This window comes from Amblyomma maculatum, chromosome 3 (assembly GCF_055883805.1).
Source record: "Amblyomma maculatum isolate TAMU_Amacu chromosome 3, ASM5588380v1, whole genome shotgun sequence".
NCBI lineage: Eukaryota > Metazoa > Arthropoda > Arachnida > Ixodida > Ixodidae > Amblyomma > Amblyomma maculatum.
This window is the reverse complement of record NC_139346.1, coordinates 94,938,907-94,960,082: the sequence shown is the minus strand read 5'-3', so window position 1 is coordinate 94,960,082 and position 21,176 is coordinate 94,938,907. Positions and strand designations below refer to the sequence as shown.

The window sequence follows — 21,176 nt, the reverse complement described above, 5'->3', positions numbered from 1 at the left end:
ACAGTAACTTTTAGGGTAACAGATATTTTTGTGTAATTGATTACCATTTATGAATTACTTGTGTGCCGAAAAGGCTAAAAGGCGAAGCGGCTCTGACGACGTGGTTGTGTCAAATTGTTTGGCTGCCCGACGGTGCACATGGTTGCGTGGAATATTGCACTCGCCGCGGTCACTTTTCTATTTCAATTCCCGGATATTGAAGCCAATTGACGGGTATCTTGTGAAGGACGACGTCCGGAGCACTACCACATTTGCCCGAAAAATAAAACCAGCCACGAGATAATTTCACATGAAAGTCACGTCCAAAGAAACGATTGCATGATGCTCTCAGGTTTTTGGCCACCTCACCTACAATGCCTTTTCGCGGCGCCGACAACGAAGCGCGGCGATTAAAAGAGGAGGGGTTCAACTCCGCAAATCAACTAAGAATACGAGCGCCGTAGTGAAAGGCTCTTTAAGTGGCACCTAAATCGTACAATAGCCGGGCGCCTTGATTTTCGCTTCCATCGAAAAGTAGCCCCCACGGCCGAGATTCGATCCCGTTTCCTTAGGTTCAGCATTCGAGTGTCATGACCCCTGATACCTTCGCGGCTGGTCATAGAGGGTGTAGAAAGTGACACTGAAGCATTGCCCAACTACGCACGGGTACACAACGTTTTCGTACGGCATAGCGCGTCCCTCCCTTCTAACGCTTCCATGTAGAGTATGTTCCGCGTAGTGGCCTATGTGTTCACGGGAAAATGTTTTAAGATCTGTTACAACTTAAAGAAAAACACTCCATATGAAAATTAACTGCTTGTAAAACAAGTTCAAGGAAGCCGCACTAGTGCACTGAAGTGGAAGCGAGTTCGTCTTATGGCAGGAAAGCTCAAAGAAAAGTAACACAATTGTAATCGATTACTACTCTTTTAATATCGGTTAGTTTTCTCCAGCTGGAATTGACCACTCTAATCAGTTATAGTTTAAATAGGCCAATCATAGTTGCAATCGGTTACCTATTTTCTGTAACGTGTACAAGACGGATTCCAATATATATTTCTGACCAAGGGCCGCATTCGATCCTGGGTACTTCACCAGTTTAAAAATTTCAAAAAAACAGCGGCGAAGGCATTCCCGACAGCCCTGCGTATGTGTTGTCACGTTTCTAGCGTACTGAACTTCGCAGTGCTGAACAGGCCACCACGATGTTGTCTACCTGCATCGCTCGCTGTTCTGTGGCACGCCTGTGGGGGGTATCCCGCTGTCCTGGCTTCCAAGGCGCGGCAGCGTTCGCCAAGACAAGTACCACTCTGTTTTTCTGAACCGAGAAGGGACTATCCAGAGACGGCTACTCGCAGCAAACCGCAAAGTGGCGACTCTTGGCTACCTTTATTTTTATTTTTAGTTTTGCTCGGACGTGGCTACCATCACACGGCATATTCCCACGTAGCACTGGCTGGTAGTTGTCGTCACAACGATCGACTACTTTAGAGCAGCTACGAAGGTATAGTATTCTATACACGATTTCACATTAAATATAATGGAGACTCCGACACAGGCACAAAAAACACATTAATTGAGCATGGTCCTCTAAGTGTATGCTTAGTAGCAAAGGCTCCTTCATATCAACATCGGCGCGTTACTAATAAGTAGACCGGCGCATAGGATGGGCTCCTACGACCGTCGATGCACAATATCAGAGTCTGTGATGCACGTCTCGGAAGGTGAACATGTTTAAACCATAGCCATTACGCACTCTTTTTCGACAAAACCAATCCCCTAAACAAGTTCGCTAACATCAATGGAGCGTCTCTGCCGCCATTTCCAACAAATTTTTTTCGTTCTTTTCTGCTTTGCATCGCGATTTATAGGGGAATTGTGGACGTGTTCGTTCCTAGCTAGTATAAGATAGAATCAGACCGTTCTAGATAACAACTATCTTGGTATAGTTACTCAACGTCGCCCTTTTCATTTAATCTCAGTAAACATATTGCCGCGATAGCTCTTTTCTGTAACCGGGCTAGTCTAACGCCAAGAACGGGATACTCAATGACGATTTCTCGTCATTTTTCTCGATTTATCGAGGTTAACAAAGACAACACTGGAGGCACTTAGAGTGTCGATGTTACGGTGGTTTTTTTCTTTGTCGCTTAATTACTTCATGCCTTGATGGCTTTATTACCTGCGTTTGCGGCGGGCTAGTTGGCTCATGCTTAAAAGCAAACAGCGAAGCACAGTTAATAAAGGTAGACGGGACAAGAATTTACTCACAGTTGTTTATTTCATAACAGTTTTAGTCAATTTCAGTTTATTCCACAGTAATCTCATTCAGCTTCTTTTAATTCGATCATTAAACTCGAACGTTCCCTGGACTGTAGCTTGCCATCAGTGATCATTCTTGCCGCATTCAGCTAACTGTAAAGGCCCCAGGCAGTAACTATCTCGCTTGTCTTTTGTTTTTTGTTTTTTCGCGCGAAGAAAAGCTCTATCTCAAAAGTCGCGATAGAACACCGTGGCATTCACAAGACATATAATCTTATAGCAACGAGTTGGTACAGTATAATGCCCAACGTGAACATTCAGATGAGTTTAAGTTAGGCATTTAAATTACAATGGATTACTCCTATCAGCTAGGCTCCCGGGAGTTTGCACCCATAGTGCAAGTCCACATCAGCGGCGCCGTAGTTCTTTTTTGAAAACTCTGGCGATAGTCGTCGTCAGAGGGTTTTTTGCCGCACCCGGACAGTCATCGAACTGCACGTCGTATGCCGCGACGCAGACTTTCAAGTTCACCTTGAGCACCGCCTTCACCTGCGTCGGATATAACCAATGCAAATGCGCATCATGAAACTGCGCTTGTAGCTCTCGCCGTGGGCTATAACTGGGAGCTACACTGACAGGAAAAATTTTTAAAGTTTGCGCAAAAGTGCCATTTTTTTTTTTTTAATGAAGCACCACGCACCGATTAGCAAGTGGAAATTCCGCAATCCCAACAAACAATGGCAACAGATTGTAAACATGACAGGATTACTGTCAGGGGGGGGGGGGGGGAGGGGGGTGATCTGCCTGATGAACTTTGACGCACCATATTTGATAATTGTGGTTCACTGGAAAGGAAGAGCACTTTTTCTCTACATCCCATCTTCACATATGCTAATTTTGTTGTTCTGACTTATGCTCCCTTGCCAGCGTTTCGTTGGCAGTTAGCGCTACGCGCAATTAGATCGAAGGTCGGTTGATACTAAAACGGCGCCTTTAATGGTATGGCGCGATGCCATTAATGGCTCCCGTCTTCGGCTCCCCCTGCGAATTCTCGTTCGCTTATATCTACTATCCTGTTCGCTTAATTACTAATCTCTTAATTGGTACCTCTATTTTTACAAACATTCGTTAGCACATAATCACAATGTGAACAAATTGCTGTGGATCAACTTAGCTGAACAAGATTGTACTGAGCGAAAGTTGGATTAAACATGGTTACACAGTTAGGTATCTTATCTATATTACAACACAACGTTATTCTCTAGTGTTAACACTTGACAAGCCGTGGTTCTTTCTGCAAGATAAGGTAACGACACTCTTATGGTCCATGAGGCAGTTTGCAGAGGATAAGAAAGCGAGGAGAATGATATCAGGACAGAGGCAATAGGCGCGCCTCACAGCAGCCATCGCTTAGCCGGCAAAGCGACAAGGGCGACAATGGCATGAACAGAAACACTAAGTTGTAAGAGGACCACCGCCGCATGCCACGCTCCTCCACTGTCTGCCTCGCGTTATCAATGCGGCGAGCCCAGTAAGAGTGAGTCACTGCGTGAACCGCGTGGCAACTAGTGAGAACAAGTGGTTAGAGCGACGGTCGACGCAGAAGCGGGCGTGACTGCGAAGCGCACAGTTGTGGCGAATGCGCGCCCACCCGTTAGAGGTCAATTCCAAGCCTGATTTGACCACTGGCTCTGCAAGCGAGAAGGGGGAGCCTCACTCCAAAACCATGCGACATAAATGCCCATAAATCCTTGCTTTAACCAAGCCCTACGGACACACGTGCTTAGCCTTGAAGTAGCTTATAGCTTGCGTATCGCCCAAAGATCCCAGTGGGTTCGATTCTTATTTTACCCGCCCAGAACAAAGTAGAAGTCCTAGTTGATAGCATCTGCCATGTTAGATGATCTTGAGAAGTCACATAAACCAGCGGTTAATCAATATCCGTCTACGTCACCATCCGACTGCCACCTTCGAGAATTTTCTCTCCCACTGCCAAAAATGCCAGAATTATCAGCAGAACAATACCTTTAACGCAGTTCGTTGAAATGTAAAAGTCGGAAAATTAATTATGGCAGTTTCAGGCCAAATTAGCATTAAGAACAGGAAGCGCGTTCCCTGATTGTGATCGCGAGCATGTTTCCGCATCTGCGCAAAACGCTTCTCATTTATATATTCGGCCAGGGTCTTTTTCGCCACTCCACTGCTCTGATGCGGATTGCAGTGCTAGTTAGCCATTTCGACGATGGGCCCATTGATTATTGCACACACTACAATCAACGATACACTTTGTATATTTCAGCGACCATGTCGGCGGGGACGTTTCTATTTCGAATCCCGCCGCAAAGTAGAATGTCATAACATGTTTAGCGCAGGACAGATTAACAAAGCTAATAAATTGCTAATCGCCACCAGTGGTGCCGGTTCTTTTCTCTTTGAGTGATTCTCTTAATGTTTTCCATGGCATGTTCCACTTCCCGAGGATGCTGAGGATGCCTCGGTGGATTCGTCTATCACACAAAAATCACGTGATTTTCTCTGGCAAGCGGTAGTCGGCAGGTAACAGAATACGGCGCTGATTGGTCAGCGATTTCTGTTAAGTCATGAGACCCCATGTCATGGCCGAATTGGCAGACGCTGCCAACTTAAGCCGCGCATTTGAGACGAGTCGAATCCACCAGTACCCTGGATTTGAATTCTGACACCCTACTCCAAGGCGCGCAGGCACGTGCGTAAGGCTTCTTTAAAGTGCGGCCTTATATCCATGCCACTCTTGCCAACCTGGGCAGCACACATCCTTGTCCTCGTTATAATCATGTCTCTGGTAGGTACTATATTTGGCAGCTGTCATACCCAGGCACTGATTCGTCGGTCATAGCATGACTCAATACTTTACAAAGTAACGTTCTTTATAGTACGAAGATTACGTTACGCACTCGTGACTCGCATTCATAGTCATTATGCAACTTAGCATGACTCAGCACTATACAAATAACCTAATGCAATTAACTTAATTACTTCGCATTCTCGTACATAGAAACCCGAAGTGTGGGCCGAATGTTTTAGCATCCTATACCAGTGATTTAGTGCAAATTCATGAAAGCACTCAGGAGAGATGACCTTGGTCTTCCACACAGTTTAAACCTTGTAAGCACAACGTAAACTGTACTGCATGCTTCGTACGGCGAGAATCTGTACCAGAAGGTCCAAATTATTACAATACAAATTATATCATATTTATAATTAGTTCTTGACACTAGTTATTTCAGTAACACTGTCGTCTTTCTGGGTGGTGGCGCAAAAATTATGACGCGGCATTTGAAGAAGAGCTTTGAGAAGCTATTTAGGCGCCCCAATATACCTTTTCCCTAAAACATGAGTCATTAACTTTAAAATGTGCATACGAACCTTCTTCGCCAGGGTCTCTGGCGTGTCGAGGCTGGCCATGTCGTCCCCCTTCCGATAATATGACAATGATGGCTTGTCGCTGATCAAGCCAGCCAGTTCGCACACCTGGGCAAGAGAAAGCTGTCAGCTGTCCAATGAGTGCATTCTTGATATTTAGAGCTATAAAATAAGGGAGTCGTTACCTGTTGTTCCTAGCCACCACATGGCTCTTAGGTGCGCCAGGTAAAGTAAGACTTTTATCCGCAAAGGTTGCTAGTCCTCAAGTTACCAGTGTTATCAAATGCCGTCAACTGATAGTAGCTTTTCTTTGCAGCCATCCGGAAAGCACGTCGTATTTATTTATTTATTTATTTATTTATTTATTTATTTATTTATTTATTTATTTATTTATTTATTTATTTATTTATTTATTTATTTATTTATTCATTTATTTATTTATTTATTTATTTATTTATTTATTTATTTATTTATTTATTTATTTATTTATTTATTTTTATTTATAGATGACCCTTACAAGGCCGTTCAGGACACTACTGTGGGAATGTGGGAGGGACATGAAAAAGATGGAATATGGAAATTTGGAGCTATATAAAAAGTGCATGCGGTATGCTATTGAAAGGTATTGCAAGGCTTCAATGGCAGCATAATGGGCAGTATACAACGAACAAAATATACACAAATACAAAACAAACAATGCAACAATTCTGTGATGTCCAAATATAAAATACGGCTACGAAATAATGAAAGTGACAATGGGACCTCGTTGCAGCATGTACTGCAAAACCTAAAGGCACTCACAAAACTGTCACGCGAAAAATGTTTTCTGAACCTGCTGTCTGACCATGCATACCAAGGAATCTAAAGTTAGTGAAACCATAGAAGGAATTAGTGAAGAATGTAGTGCTTTTTTGTTAATGCAGACGTCATCATGGCGGCCAGTTGGGATAGATGGCATCCAAATTAATAGTATCCGCACCTCTACTTAAACGCTCTTACGAATGACCGACTGCGGCAGCGGTCGCATTCTGTGCTTGAGAGTGCATTTGTGGTAAATGTAGCCAATCGTAGACTGATGCCCAGTATCACCCGCAACCATTGCGGGAACGTGGAGGGTGATACAGCCACGCAAGCCTCAAGTATAGAACGTGACCGAGAAGCGAGGAGAGGCAGTGGCCCTAGGGTCGGCTTATGCCAGCTGTGACATCAAAATCGCCAGAGCAGACAGTTTGTGCAATTTAGTGGACGAAGACAAGCAAACAATCGATCAGTTCTAGGTCCGTTCTCTAATTGTTTGACTTCTTCCAAGATCTAATTATTATGTGTGTAGCCATGCTTTTCGAGAGTATATGAGTGTGTAGTACATGTTGTCCATGGCGCAGGCATTATAAGAAAATTCGGAGTTCATTGATTACGGTAATTAGTGGTTTAATAACCGTTTCATTCCCAAACTGTTATTATATTTTGGGGATGCATTTATTACGCTGGATAGGATTTACAGCAGGGCCACTTTTAAAGGGAACATAAGGCCCCGTTGCTGCTGCGCTTTACAAAGCACTCCCGAGAAAGCCAGTGACAAACGATTGTGCAAGGTACATGCGCAGTAACACGGCCGACCGCTCTTCCCGACCATGCACTTGATACCGCCCATTCTCGCCAGTGGTCGGCAGCAGCGCTTTGAAAGGTGTTTAGGCCTTGTGATCTCATGTTCCCTTTAACAGTGGACTGTACTGTCCATAAAAGCACTCACGCACGAGAACTAGGATTAAAAGCAATCTGATTGGATATCTGTTCCATGTGTTTCATCTGGTGTTTAATCTGGTATAAAACAAGTTCAACATATCAAGTAAAAAGTCCTCCTCAGCATAGTTTCCACATCTCAGAGCCTACTTAACTCCCCTGACGTAACTGCAAATATGCAGACACTGTCTCAGCTAAATGGAAGGAAATATTACCGAAAATATAAGTTCATTTTTCTAATTTAATGTATCCTCGAATATAGGTATGCAGCTTAAGTCGACTGACTGACGTTTCATTTACTTTTTATGGCACCTGCATTTAACAGTTGCTAGCAGCACTCGTCCCGTCTAGAACCTTATTTTACGTATTATTCGCAGTCGCTCTACTTATAACTTGTATAAACAACTGGCCCAACGGGCTTTCTTCTTAATTTAAACTTTCACGAGTTTGAAGAACGAAATCATTGTTAAAAATTATTCGAAACAAAAACTAATTTGTATTATCATTCGTGGTATTTTTTTTTTTTTTTACTGAAAGGAACAACTAAGTATAAAGTGGAAGCACATGTATCGTTGTTCCAATACTGTACTGACCCCAATTTGGGGTCAGTCTACTGTCAAACCATCTAGAGAGTTTGTGAACCTCTCGAAGCATGGCAATGGGATAGGAAAGAAAGTAGTGGGGTGCCACGCAAAGCTGACTGCCCGGCTCTCAAAGTCATTTCGTGCGATATGTCCCGATTTTTATAGTAGGTTAAAGTAACCAAACACCTATGGGCCTGAACAGCTCAAGGAGGCCACCTGTTTCTAATTGTGTGCGTTGCCGTCATCTCATTTATCACTGTATCGATACACACTGAAATTCCAAAGCACACAAAATGTCCACAGCGGGCAAATATAAATACAAAATTAGGGGACCGATTAGGCTTCGCGATATCAGTCGACGGGAGGCGCCTTTAACACCACCTCTTAACTGCACATATTTTTTAAATTTTATTGAAATCTTTTCAATTTCGAAATTACTATTGCGGTATTATTAGTACACAGGGGTAAAATAAATGAAAAAACATCCTAAACAGATGTTAGTAAGTAATACGCACCACACCGCGTTTACCAGGTGCCTCTAACAAACGACCCTTCGTATCATTCTGGTATGCAGAAGGCCTGAATTCGAACCCGTAGGGCAACAAACTTATTCCATTGAGTTACTTCAAACGTCATCAATTAGAACAAGATCCTAGCCAATTTGGGCTTTATTTGCACCCTTCTCGCAATTCGCTATATAGCGCTTTATTTTGAATGTGGCTGTTTGGAACCCGACCGCGGCGGCTGCGTTTCGATGGAGGCGAAACGAAGTGGCGTCCGTATGCTGTGCGATGTCAGCGCACGTTAAACATCCCCAGGTGGTCGAAATTACTCCGTAGCCCTCCACTACGGCTCCCCTTTCTCTCTTTCCGCTTTCATTCCCACCTCCCTCCCTTCCCTTACGGCGCGGTTCGGGCGTCCACAGAGCAAGTGTGACAGTTACTGCGCCTTTCCCTTCCTGTGAACCAATCAGATTAGAATTAGAATTCCTGCACTTATTTCGTTGAGTTACTTCTAAATTCCTCAATTAGAACATCATCCTAGCCAATTTCGGCTTTATTTGCACCCTTCTCGCAATTCGCTATATATCACTTTGCTTTGAATGTGGGTGTTTGGAATTCCTGCATGAGGTCATGCAGTTATGATGTTGAAATCCTGCTAACCAATCAGAATTTTCCGCTCTAGTTTTCCGACACGCTGTGCCAGCTACTACGCCGACTACTACAACGCCGATTGTTTTTTGACCGAACGAGCTATGTATACGCATCTCGCAGCGCAGCAAAGCACGTGGAACTGCCGGAATCGTCTGTAATTTTGTCCCCTAGAAGCATATAATCCAAATAAGTCAGAATAGTGGACGTGGTGATGTTAAATATGTTCACATTCCGTTCTTACGACTGCAATATAGCTTCGTGTGACAGCCTTACATTTCAAACGTCATCATCACGATTTCCAGCCGTAGTTTGCCTACGTAACCCCGCAGCGTTTAGACTGTAAAACTTCCTTTTTTAGCAGTAACTACACCTTCTCTTCTCACAATGAGTGAACTAGTGCTCGCAGTTCTTATCAGAGCTAGCCCCAGTCGACTGGCAGAAGCTGAGGGCTTACCATTGACTGGTTAATCGCTACCACGCTGGTGGCCGGCTGGTTGACAGGGTTCACGCTGGACTTGGAGACACCGCTCGACTTAATGGCGGCCACAGTGAACATGACGCATACCTTTTTTTGTACTGTCGCCTGCGCCGCTGTGATGGCCTTGTCTTCGGCAGTCTTAGGCTGCGATTGAAAGAAGGGTGGGAGAAAGAAGACAACAAAAATAAGAACAACAAAAGCTCAGATCAGAGTAAGCCTCTCAATTCTCCAAGCAAAAGAAAAAAAAGGAAAAGCCATGTTCCTAGTGCACTTCAGAATCTGTAGTGGAGAAAAGCGACAGCCTCATAGCTTTGCTGCTGCAATAAGTAAATCTAACGCCTCCTAGATATATAGTTTAGGAAGAATTGATACATCGCATGCCCCTTGTCGAACGCAACCAGCGTTCCGTTGAACGCATCCAATTTCACTGACGTTCTATAATCGGTTTACAGGAAAGGTATGGCGCAGTAAACTGTCACTCCCGGAGTCTCGCTGACGCATCTCGCGAAGAAATCTCCCCGACGGGAGTTTTCCACCATGAGAGTAGAAAGGCCTTGACCTTAGTAAAAACTTATCCACGTGTAATATCTCGTCAACATATACACTAGATACATATAACATTCTGGTGTCGCAGCTAACATTTCTAAGGTTGACCAAAAAGAGTCCTCGAGAAAAGAAAAAACGTGTAGCCGCTAGTGACACTTGCAGTTTGAAAATGCCTCTTAAACCTGATTAAATGCAACAACTTTTATAGTGCTCCCAAAAGGGGGCCTTTAGAGCTACTGTAAATGAACTTAGATTGGATGTATTAGCATTGAATAGTGTCTAGTCCTAATATCAGATTCGCTGATATAAGATACTTAAAAGCGAAGAAAAGTCGTCCTCTGACGCCTTGCCACGCGAAAAAATTGCTCGTTTGTTCTTGTGCAGGGCTTTTCCCCATCGCATCATTTGTACAGCAGGTTTAGTTGATACTTTATATGAACAGGCATAGTCCGGGTCGACCTCAATCTCTGAGAGAAAGAGCGATTTCGGGAATAAGAATCGCGACTTCTCCTCTACTTTCTTCCTTACATTTTTTCTTTATACTTTCCAGCTGAAAGTGACTCGTCATAAGTCAAGGCGTGTAAATATAGTAATTTCTAAAGGAGCATCTGCTGATGAAGTTTAGTAATGTCGTTGGTACAAAATCGTGACAGACTGCACTAATGTACCGCGGCATGCACTTTCTTTTTTGCAATAAAAAAAACATGTCTCAACCGACCTAGTGGTAGTTTTTTGTGAGAAAATGTATACAATACGATAAGAGTGCGGAAATTTTGAACTGGGTGTGAAGGGCACTAAAACTGTACCAGCGGATGCCGCTTTTCATGCGCCCTTTCCGCGCGCCGAATGCACTGGAAGAAAGACTCCATTTTATCGCTCGGCATGATTTAAAGACAGTTTTCTTTCTCGCCTTCAAAACTTACGTTAAGTCGTATATCGTGTCCATGCAAGCACGTAATTGGCCCTAACTACCAGATTTAACTCCGTATGAGGTTAACTATATATAAGTCATTTTCTAGATAACTTTTGCAGTACCGCCAATCCCCACACTAATTTTTGAAAATATTTTCTCTCTTAAAACTGCTGAAGTTATTAAATAAGAGAACTCGAACCCCCGGGACATGAAAGATGCGTGCGCGAAAAAAGCTAAGTTGTCGATAGTTCAGAAATTTTGATGAATCACAGTTACAGGCATTGATAAAATTAATGAACAATGGTAATGACTAATAATTATGATCAATAATGACATAAAATGACTTCTAATGATCAGTATGTCAAACTACGATTTTTAATGTCTGCAACTGATTAGACTTGAGTAACAATACTTAACGATGAGTGGCAATGACTACAATGACCGGAACTGACGTCTTTATGACGCCACGTCCAGTCATGGCCGATCAGTTCATCTAAAGATCCACGCACATACGAAGCTGAATCCGCCGGGCGTCCAATCCAGGCCTCCGTGCTCTGCATTTCATTTGGCACTTCATCGAGCGCAGCACCACACAGCATACAAAAGCAGATGGTGGTGGTGGTGGGAGTGGTTATTTTATTTATATACAAAAGAAAGGAAAAGATGTTTGCCAGCCCCGGTGTCTGCTATCTGATATCTGAAGCATCCGAACTGGGGCGGCAAAAGCAGACGCAGTAAAGCAGCAATTAGCGGTCAGCGGTGTTTCAAATTAGTTTGCAGGAAAGAAAAGCCGCATATCAGTCACACTTCTCCGTGAAACCCGACCGCGCCTTAGGGAAGAGAGGAAGATGGGTGTGAAATACTAAAGAGAGAAAGAGGTGCCATAGTGGAGGGCTTCGCACCACCGCGCTATAAAGGCTTTCGCTTCATCGCACTTCTGTGGTCCGAAATGCCCCTATTTTTGTAGCGAAATGTACATTGGCGACGAACGAGGAGTTTCGCATGGTAGGAAACAGAACCATTGCCTAGCAACCACCGCGGCTGGAGGACGCCACGCACTCACCGCGCCATCTGGCAATAAAGAAGCAACCAGAAGATGTCTCGTATTTAATGCACCAATAGCATAGCTAGACATACTGAATTTGGTTGGTAACAACTTTATCGTCGTGCAGAGCTTTTGCAGACAGGGCCTTAGGTCTCCCACGTGTAGACGTCGATGTGTTGCGTCGTCGTCGCCTCGCATGCCTGCTAGACAGCCCAGAGTTGGTCACCGAGGCTGGGGCTGCGCAAGTCAGCGGCCAACCGCGGCGGGAGGGTTCCGGAGTTAACACCGCGCGGATTTTTGTTACAATCCCAGAGCATGTGAGTTAAAGTGGCTATATCAGCGAGGCAGACCTTGCATATATTTGTCGGGTATGTGCCGGGGTAGAGCCTGTGGTATTGTTCTGGGTTGTGGTACGTGAGCATCTGCAGTTGTCTGAGGGACCGCGTGCGCTCTGTCCAGCTTATCGCTGGGCGAAGGGAAGGTTTGACGGGCCAGGCAGAGGGCCTTGGTAATTTCGTTGTAGCTGGTCAAGCAGTCTTTGGTGATGTGCCATGGGCGACGGTAACCGGCGCGGTTCGCGAGCTCGCGCGCTTTGGCATGTGCCGTCTCGTTTCGGTTGCGATTCGTCTTCGATACTTCTCCCATGTGCGCTGGTAACCACTGAATCCTGGTTTGAAATTTTACCTCCCGCTGGACTTTTCGATTACTCAGAACTAGGGCCGCTCTCTGTGAGATCCATCCTTTGGGGAAGTTTCTGACCATTTGACGCGAGTCGCAGAGAAACTACGGTGCACGTCGGATCTGTGAGGGCGAGTGCTACTGCCGCTTGCTCCGCCTCTTCTGCACGTTCGCACGCTACACTTGCCGTTATGCGCGTTTTGCTACATGAATCGACGACCGCAACCGCAAATCGCGAGCATTCTACGTATTCCGAGGCGTCAATGAACCTTGTCCCCATGTCGTCTCCGTGGCTGTGTAGCAGAACTCTGGCCCTAGCCACTCATCTTCCCCGGTTGTGTTTCAGGTGGACGTTCCGTGGAATCGGGTCGACTCTTAGCGCTTGTCTGATCGCGTACAAAATGGTGACTTTCTGGCCTTGTTGTGCGTGGTAACGGATGCCAGGACTTTCCGTGATCTGGCGGCCTGCTGTCGTTCCCGTTAATCTTTCTAGTTGTGAAGTGCGCTGCGCCTTGGCGATTTCGCTAAGCGTGTTGTGAAGCCCGAGCTGGAGCAAGTGGTGCGTGTTGATGGACTCGGGCAGACCCTGTCCTATCTTGTACACCCTACTGATGAGGACATTGATCTTGGCTTCTTCTACCTTGTACCAGTTGTGGAATGCCACACGGTACGCAATATGGCTAATAACGAAAGAGTGCATGAGTCGTATGAGACTCTCCTCCCTCATTCCGTTTCTTCTGTAGTGACCCTCCTGAGGATTCGCATGGCGTTAGCCATATTGTGCTTTAATTTAGTGATCGTTCCGCCGTTGACGCCGTTAGCATCGATTATCATGCCGAGGATTCTAATTGTGTGCACTATCGGGATGGTTGCTTCATTTCTCGTGCGTAGTCTGATCTCTTCGTATTCTCGCTTGGTCGCATTCCGACCAGTCCCGGGGAGTCTGCCCCTCTGCATGGGGCGGTAGAGTAGGAGTTTCGACTTTTTCGACGAACATCGTAATCCCGTACCCACAACATGTTCCTCTACTGTATCGATTGCTGGTTGCAATGTCGTTTCGACGTGACCGTTGCTGCCTTTGTGCACCCGAAGGGTTATATTATCGGCGTATATAGTGTGCCGGACGTCTTTCAGTTCTCGTAGCTTTTCTGCTAGCCCGATCATTCTAATTGTGAAGGTTGAAGTGTATGAGCGAGATGATGGATATTTGCGGGGTACCGCTGCTTCCCAACATATGCTCTTCTAGTTGGAGGTATCCTGCTACTAAAACAGCTCACCTGTCTGTCAAACAATCTTTAACATATTTGTACGTGCGTGTGCCTAGGCTTTGCAGCGATATCTGGTGCAAGATCGCCGAGTGCGCTATTCTATCGAACGCGCTTTCAAGATCAAAGCCGAGAATCGCTCTGGTGCCTATCGTCTTGCTGTCAAGAACGTGGTGCTTCAGTTGTATCATCGCGTCCTGCATAGACAATTGTGGGCGGAATCCTATGATGGATGGTGGGTATGCCCCTTTGTGCTCTAAGTGGGCTTGCCAGCGGTTAAGCAATGCATGCTCCATGGTCTTGCCGACGCACAGCGTTAGCCATATGGGGTGAAGGTTGTCGAGGCTCGACGCTTTTCCGGGTTTCGGGATTAGTATCATTTTATCAGTTTTCCAGTGTTGCGGGAGGGTGCCGCGCTACCAGCGGTAATTGATGAATGGTGTTAACTCTTCCATATATTTGTCGTCGAGATTCTTCAGTGTGCGATTCGGCATCCCGTTGGGGCCGGGCGCCGATCTGCTGTGGAGGTTGTGCAGCGCTATATATATCTTGATCTCTTCTGAACTAAAGTCCTTATCCAATTCTACATTCGGATCCCCCTCCTACTGTCCGTGTCGTGCGCTCGAAGTGTGCGGCAAGTACTCTTAACCTGATGGTCACTGCATCTTCACCGTAATTCTCAAACTCAGTGTGTAATGGACGTGCGAGGCAGTTCGTCTGGTGGGGCTTGGTCTTCATTTCATCCAACAGATACCTGAGCAGGTTCCACGATTTCCCGTTGTGTAGTTGGCCGTCGACTGCATTGCATAACTCGTCCCAATGCTGGCGGTTGAGCGTTCGGCAGTGCTGCTCGATGTTGCAGTTAACCTCCCCTATTTTCTTTCTGATTCTCATATTGAGTCTCTGTCCCTTTCACCTGGCCTGTACCGAATTCTTCGCCTCGATGAGATGCGCCAGGCGGCTGTCCATCTTGTCAGTTTAGATCTCGGTTTCGACGGTCTTGTTTTACGCTTTGGCGTCTGCAACCAGCGAGCGAGTCCAGGCTTCAATGTCATTGATCGTAACTCCTGAAGACTGTTTCGTTTCTTTCTCGCTTCTTTTTGAAATACTCCCAGTCAGTTCATTTGCATTTTTGCTTACTGCCCTGCGCCTTGTCCGCCGTCTGGACATGTATTTCGACGATCATGTGGTCGCTCCATAGGTCGGTGGAAGTGTTTTCTCCCCGTGATGGCCGTCGCCCCGGAATTTCGGACGAACGTCAGGTCCGGGGTCGTGTCCCTGGTAATTGAGTTACCGATTCTTCTCGGGTGCGCCTGATCCGTAAGTAACATGACGTCAAGTCTGCGCATTTTGCCTGAGTTGTATTCCTAGGTCGTGCTGTATCAGTAACCCCATGCCGTGTCTGCCGCGTTGAAACCGCCCCCTGCAATCAGCGTCCGGGACCCGGCAGCGTATTGCCAAAACATATCCCGTAGGAGCACTCGAGCAGACGACCTACTCAACGAGTTAAACGGCGATTGTTGCTGAAAGGTGTGTCTGAAAGCAACCTAAAGGTAACATACACTCAGTGAAAGCGGCGATTCTTGCTGAAAGGTGTCTGTGAACGCACCATAACGGTAATATACACTCACTGAAACCGGCGGTTCTTGCTGTAAGGTGTCTGTGAACGCAACCTGAAGGTAACATACACTCACTGGACCAGGAACCTCACATAATGCAACCTAAAGGGGAACACACGTCCCAGGAAAGTTGTTGAGAAGTTATTTTAACGCTGCGAATGTAAACAAAATATTCACAAAAAAGTGCTGTACAGGATTCGAAAAGATGTTTCAGTGGCATCAGTGCTGAGATGAGCAGTGTTAATCCGTTGGATTACCATTTTTTTTCTTTATTGCCTAATTGATTATCAGATTTTACACATAAAGAACATTATTCCACACACACACACACACACACACACACACACACACACACACACGTGATCAGAGAGAATATTACGCGACAAATACACAACATAGGTTAAAACCACGCGATTTGGGCTGCGTGATCCATTACAAATCAGTCATTTGCAGTAACACTTTCTCTTTCCTGAGCACCTCAAAAATGCCATTATCGGCATTGTGATTTTGCCGATTTTGCCCTGAGACTGCAAGCGCTGTTACGATCGACCCCCTCCCACGTGGTGTCTCGGACAGTATCCGCCCAGCTCCCCCTGTCTCCGGGAGTTGGTGTCCTAGATCTCGATGTTTTCTGATCGCGGCTGTACCTTTGCCGGTTGCGGGAGCGGTATCTGTCATGCGAACTCGACGTGGATCTTGGCGGCTGGATAGGCGGGAAGTCTTGCGGTGTCAGTTGCGCATGTGCGTTTTGGCGTTTCCGTCGTCGCCTGCGAATCACGTACAGAGTCTTGTACCTTGCTTTGGAGGTCTAGTCAGCCGTCATGTGAGTGCCGCCGCACAGGTTACACTTGGGCGAGCCCTGATGTCCCTGGTCGTAGTTGCAGTCTCCGCATCTCCTGCAAATGCGGTAGGTGTGATCTGGGCAAACGTCCATGCGGTGGCCGAGGCGTCCGCACTGGTAGCAACTGTCAATTTGTTTGCGATACAACGTGCAACGGACGAGTGTTGCGCCGTACCTGACGATGTTGGGCACTTTGAGTCCGACGAAGGCAATAGCAGCCATGGTGGCAGTGCCTATGCGTTTGGCCGCCACTGCCAGTATGTTTCACGGGTTTACGATGTTCAAGTACTAGCGGTCCGTGCTCAATGGGGATGCCATGAATCACTCACTCCCTTAGTTGTATAATCGAGTGCCGTTTCGTATGCGTTGACGTTGTGTGGTTTCTCTTGAATGCGAATTTGCTGCATTTTGGCATAGCGGTCCGCGTTCGTTCGTTTCGGTGTGCTGACGATAGCGATGTTCTGGTGTAAATTGGGACAGACCGTGTCTTCTGCACCTTCATCTTCAGTTATGCCTGCGGCTGCGAAGATTGCGGCGTTGACCGTCGGGACGCCGACCTTAACGATGTCGAGGCCGCCACTTGGTCGAACCATGATTTTTATTTCCTCCTTCTGTAGTCTGGCTATGCTTTTTTGATAGCCTTTCCCTTGACATGCTTGGGTTTCACACCTTGCTGGTCGGTGTCAGACGCGTTCGTTCTTAGCGCATCTTAATTCTCTTTCTCTAGCGTGAGGATCATGGCTAGTCAGCAGCGCATTTAGGGCGAGCGTGTACTCAGCATTAGACAGGATTGGATTAGACTAGCTTATCTTGGACTAGATTGGATTGGACAAGATGGTTAGAGTGGTTTGGATTGAATTGGACAGGATTGGTTGGACTGGTTGGATTGTATTTCAGTAGAATGAACTACACTTGGCTGGACTGGATTCGATTAGACTGAATTGGTTTGAATTGGATTATATTAAGCTGTATTGAATGAGATTAGATTGGATTGCAGAGAACTAGGCACCCAGCGGCAGGCACACACGCTTTCGCTATGTATATCCTCGCCTATCTGAGCTACACCACGGCCAATTTTTGGTACCAGGTAGATAATGACCGCTAGCGATTATCCGACGCACTGTGCTGAAAGCAAGCCCCCCTAGCGCGGCACAGCTTAATTGGTGTCTTGGCCCTCATACCGAACAAAGACACCACTTTGGCCGCCAAGCTCATGGAACCCACCAAGACATTAAGACAAACTACGCCCGAGGAATCTGTCATTTACATCCGTAGACGAAACAACTGAGTGAGTGCCTTTACAGACCTCTCGCCGGCATGATGAGCATTGGTGTTGGGACAATATTCTGCCGTTGATCACTTTCACTTGCAACACTTCAAAACAGACCGCGCCAAGGATGTCATTCGGTTTGTTGAATGGCTACGAAACGCCGACAATGTTATAAATAAAGCGGTGGCGTGCAAGAATTCACTTAGGGTGCATAAGAAACTCAACTTGCCACCGTCTGCCACCAGTAAGGCCGTGATGTCCAAGGATAAACCTGACATCCAAGCTGGTGGCATTCGATTTGATTCCCATTCGACCTACAGGTGCCTTTCAGAAAAAATACTAAGCCAGTATTTCAACCCATAAGCGTGCTCTGCCAGCTGAGCACGGTCATTTTCGAAGCTCTTTCAGGTGGTTATTCGAGGAATACTCTCTGTCCATAGATCGTCTATGTCGTGCGGATGAAGCGTCATATTTTGTGAGAACTCATTAATTGGCTACACACGACTCTTTCCCATTTTCTTGCTTAAGTTTCTGGGGGTGTTTTTTCTTTGTGTTCCCTGCAGGGAAGGTAATATCGCTTCCATAATAGCCACCTGGCGGAACAGAGGACGTAAGCCCGTCCCCTTGGCGAAACATATGCGTTAACCAATTGCATTCGCAGCGGTAAAAAGGAGCTCTAAGTGGACTAAAACACACAGGACGGAGTTGCGTTGTTTGAACACGAGAAAAAGGCGCATGCCTGTTCCAGCAACGATTCGATTCAGTATGTGGGTCTTAAAATAACATGCGGCTGAGGACATAAGGATGCAAAATCTTTTTCTTCTCCTGGTTATGACCGAGCGCAATCCTACCGCGCATCGCAGGCAGGTCGCTGAGAACCATCAGCGCTCCAGTAATTACGGTGACAGTGAGAAAGGCAGAGAGACTCCTGCAGGCGACCAGGAAGTTCCGAACAGTGCTTGAGAAAGCTCCACTTTTTTCAGTCAAGAATTTAGCGCGGAGAATGGCACCTAAGACGATTGACTATCGTCCATTGTTCTTTTTTTTTTCGCTAAATTCGTGACTTCATGGATCACCAACTAGTCTGGCAGCATACCCTCAACTACTTTTCGGCCCTGCAGCGATCGTCTACCGTTGGCTAGCATCAACTTGGAGCCTGAAGCGATCCCTAGCCTTATACCTGCTTCTACACCATTTCCGTCACTACATCGCACTGAACGACAATTAGTACCGCGTTGCTCGCTGCAACCACCGCGATATCAAATACTGTTTGGGCATCATGTTCGAATCCTGTTCCTGTTTCTTCTATGCTAAATTTACCTGTATCGCAGTCTGATTCGCTTTGTAATCATGAAATAAACAGGCGTAATCTCTTTGTTTCCATTAGGCTATTTTCGGCATGGCACGATGCCACGTGATAGCATTAATTAGGTTTAGTCTTTATATCAAATAAGCTTTTTCTTTGGAGTTTTCTCCAGAGAAACCCACACATCAGTTTCAGGAAAACTGATTAAAAACCCAGCGTGTGCCCGCCGGCACTGGGATTTGAAGCCTGCATCTCTAGCACACAAGCCGAATGCACAAACTAGTATTGTCGTAGCCGCCGGCTACTAGGCGTAAGGTGAGAGTGAGCCATTTGTGTGTGACGCCTTTCCGACCGACTGACCAACCAGGTTATTGGTTGGGTTGGGTTGGGTTGGGTTGGGTTGGGTTGGATTGGGTTGGGTACGTTGGGTTGAATTGGGTTGGGTTGGGTTGCGTTGCATTGCAATTGGTTTGGTTTGGTTTAGTTTGTCGGTCGGTCGGTCGATGGACCCACCGGCAACTAACTGACGGACGGACCGACTGATCGATTGGGCTGATTAATTGATTGGATTGATTGACTGGTCGATCAATAGATTGGTTGACTCACTCACTTCACTATTATCCCATCAGGAATTAAGAACATCAATTGCGTCGTTTAGGTATAAAGTGGAAGTTTGCCTCCATTTCCACAATATTGAACATGGGATCAAAATGTCGTGTGTAATATCAGTGAGAAAATAAGACCAGCTAATTATCTACATTTTTCGGAGTGCTTGCTGATAATATTTCGCGACTGATATTAAATTTTCGCGCGATACGAAAGTTATTCTGCCAAGCGTACGCAGTTACACCGCTGTTAGTAAAAGGGAGCGGAAAGAACACGATTTTTTATTTTCTAATTTACAAATAGCAAAGAATGGCACCAATTGCAAGGACCTGGGTCAATCGTCTATTTCTCGTTAATTGAGGGTTAAAAGTTACATATTAGTCGAAGTAGAAATAGGCGTGTGATGGGGTCTGATCCCGTGATAAGTTATTCTCACCAGCTCTTGGAAGTTGTTCGGCAGAAGAGACATACGGTGCTTCGCCAGGGCTTGCTCTGTCATTCGGGTCGGAGCGTAGAGCACGAATTGAGCTGTTTTGAAACTGAAAGAAAGAAAAACGAGACCACACAACTTAAATCCCAACAAGCTGTACAGACGCGTTGAGGACAAGTATGCCAAGTGGCCAAGCCATTCCTTTAGCATTACAAATTCTCACCGAGACATTCGCAAGCATAATGGAATAGAAGTAGACACTGTAGTGAAACAGGCTATCCCGTTTAAATATGTATGTGATTTATTCAAATGGGATCTCTCAAGCATTAAATATCACCACCTGGAAGTTATATTAAAAAAGGCTTAGGCGCTGCTTATCGCTATGGGCCCTTAACACAAAATGAAAGCTCGAGCTACGAGCGCATTTTCCCAAGGCTTATATCGCCTGCTGCTGGAACTCCAAATAGTGCAATAATGTGACAGCATTTTATATCTCAATAAACTGAAGCAGGAAGGCACAAAAATTGCAACCAAGCCGCCGGCATATGGTGTTTGGCCGGAAAGCAGGAGATTCTTTCCGGAGTTTGACTCATGAGCACCGCATGACCATTGTCGCCGTAATCATATATTTCTTTGGTTTTATTTGCTTTTGAGCGCGCAGCGCTCTCTGTGTGCGATTGTACTGTGGATTTTTTTTTTATTTTCTGAATTCGGGAACACATGTCGTAAGGATAGTGGCTCGAGTTCTGTTCAAAGTCGTTTATTATATAGGGAGGCTAATGGTCATGCAGGAATAACGGGAAATATGCATCATTTAGTGTTGGCAGGGGTTGTCAGAAATCTCACATTTCTCTAATCAGGCAGCTCACAGTTTCATTTCTGTCAATCTTGAGCATGAATTTTAGTGGTTGCCTGCAACTAAAGCTGAACTAGATGCAGCATGAACCATGCTACACTAGATGCTGAAGAATATTCTCCCAGCGACGTTCACATAGCATTGGCGTGACCCCTGCCTTCCATAATCTATGTTCCGCTTACTGTGCCTATACATACATTTT

The 21,176-nt window shown here is 45.8% G+C and overlaps 1 protein-coding gene across 2 annotated transcripts; it reads right to left on the bottom strand.

The window, feature by feature from the left end:
- Nucleotides 1–2,251: 2,251 nt before the first annotated feature.
- Nucleotides 2,252–20,290, bottom strand: LOC146195367 (uncharacterized). Of its 2 annotated transcripts, none has more exons than XM_084596219.1 (4): nt 20,125–20,290; nt 9,576–9,743; nt 5,647–5,751; nt 2,252–2,790 (listed from the first exon to the last, which is right to left on the bottom strand). In XM_084596219.1, the coding sequence occupies exons 1-4, from the start codon at nt 20,185–20,187 to the stop codon at nt 2,650–2,652; spliced, it is 477 nt and encodes a 158-aa protein (XP_084452345.1). In that variant the 5' UTR covers nt 20,188–20,290; the 3' UTR covers nt 2,252–2,649. The 2 variants fall into 2 exon arrangements, with proteins under 2 accessions (XP_084452345.1, XP_084452346.1); XM_084596220.1 differs by having other exon boundaries at nt 9,687–9,743.
- Between the last annotated feature and the right edge of the window lie 886 nt (nt 20,291–21,176).

Bases quoted from the DNA above. Each gene is read 5' to 3' on its own strand.
- LOC146195367 (XM_084596219.1), bottom strand. From the start codon at position 20,187: ATGACAGAGCAAGCCCTGGCGAAGCACCGTATGTCTCTTCTGCCGAAC. The intron at 9,744-20,124 runs GTGAGAATAACT...TTTCAATCGCAG, and splicing joins CGAACAACTTCCAAGAGCTG to CCTAAGACTGCCGAAGACAA. The intron at 5,752-9,575 runs GTAAGCCCTCAG...TCTCTTGCCCAG, and splicing joins TAGCGATTAACCAGTCAATG to GTGTGCGAACTGGCTGGCTT.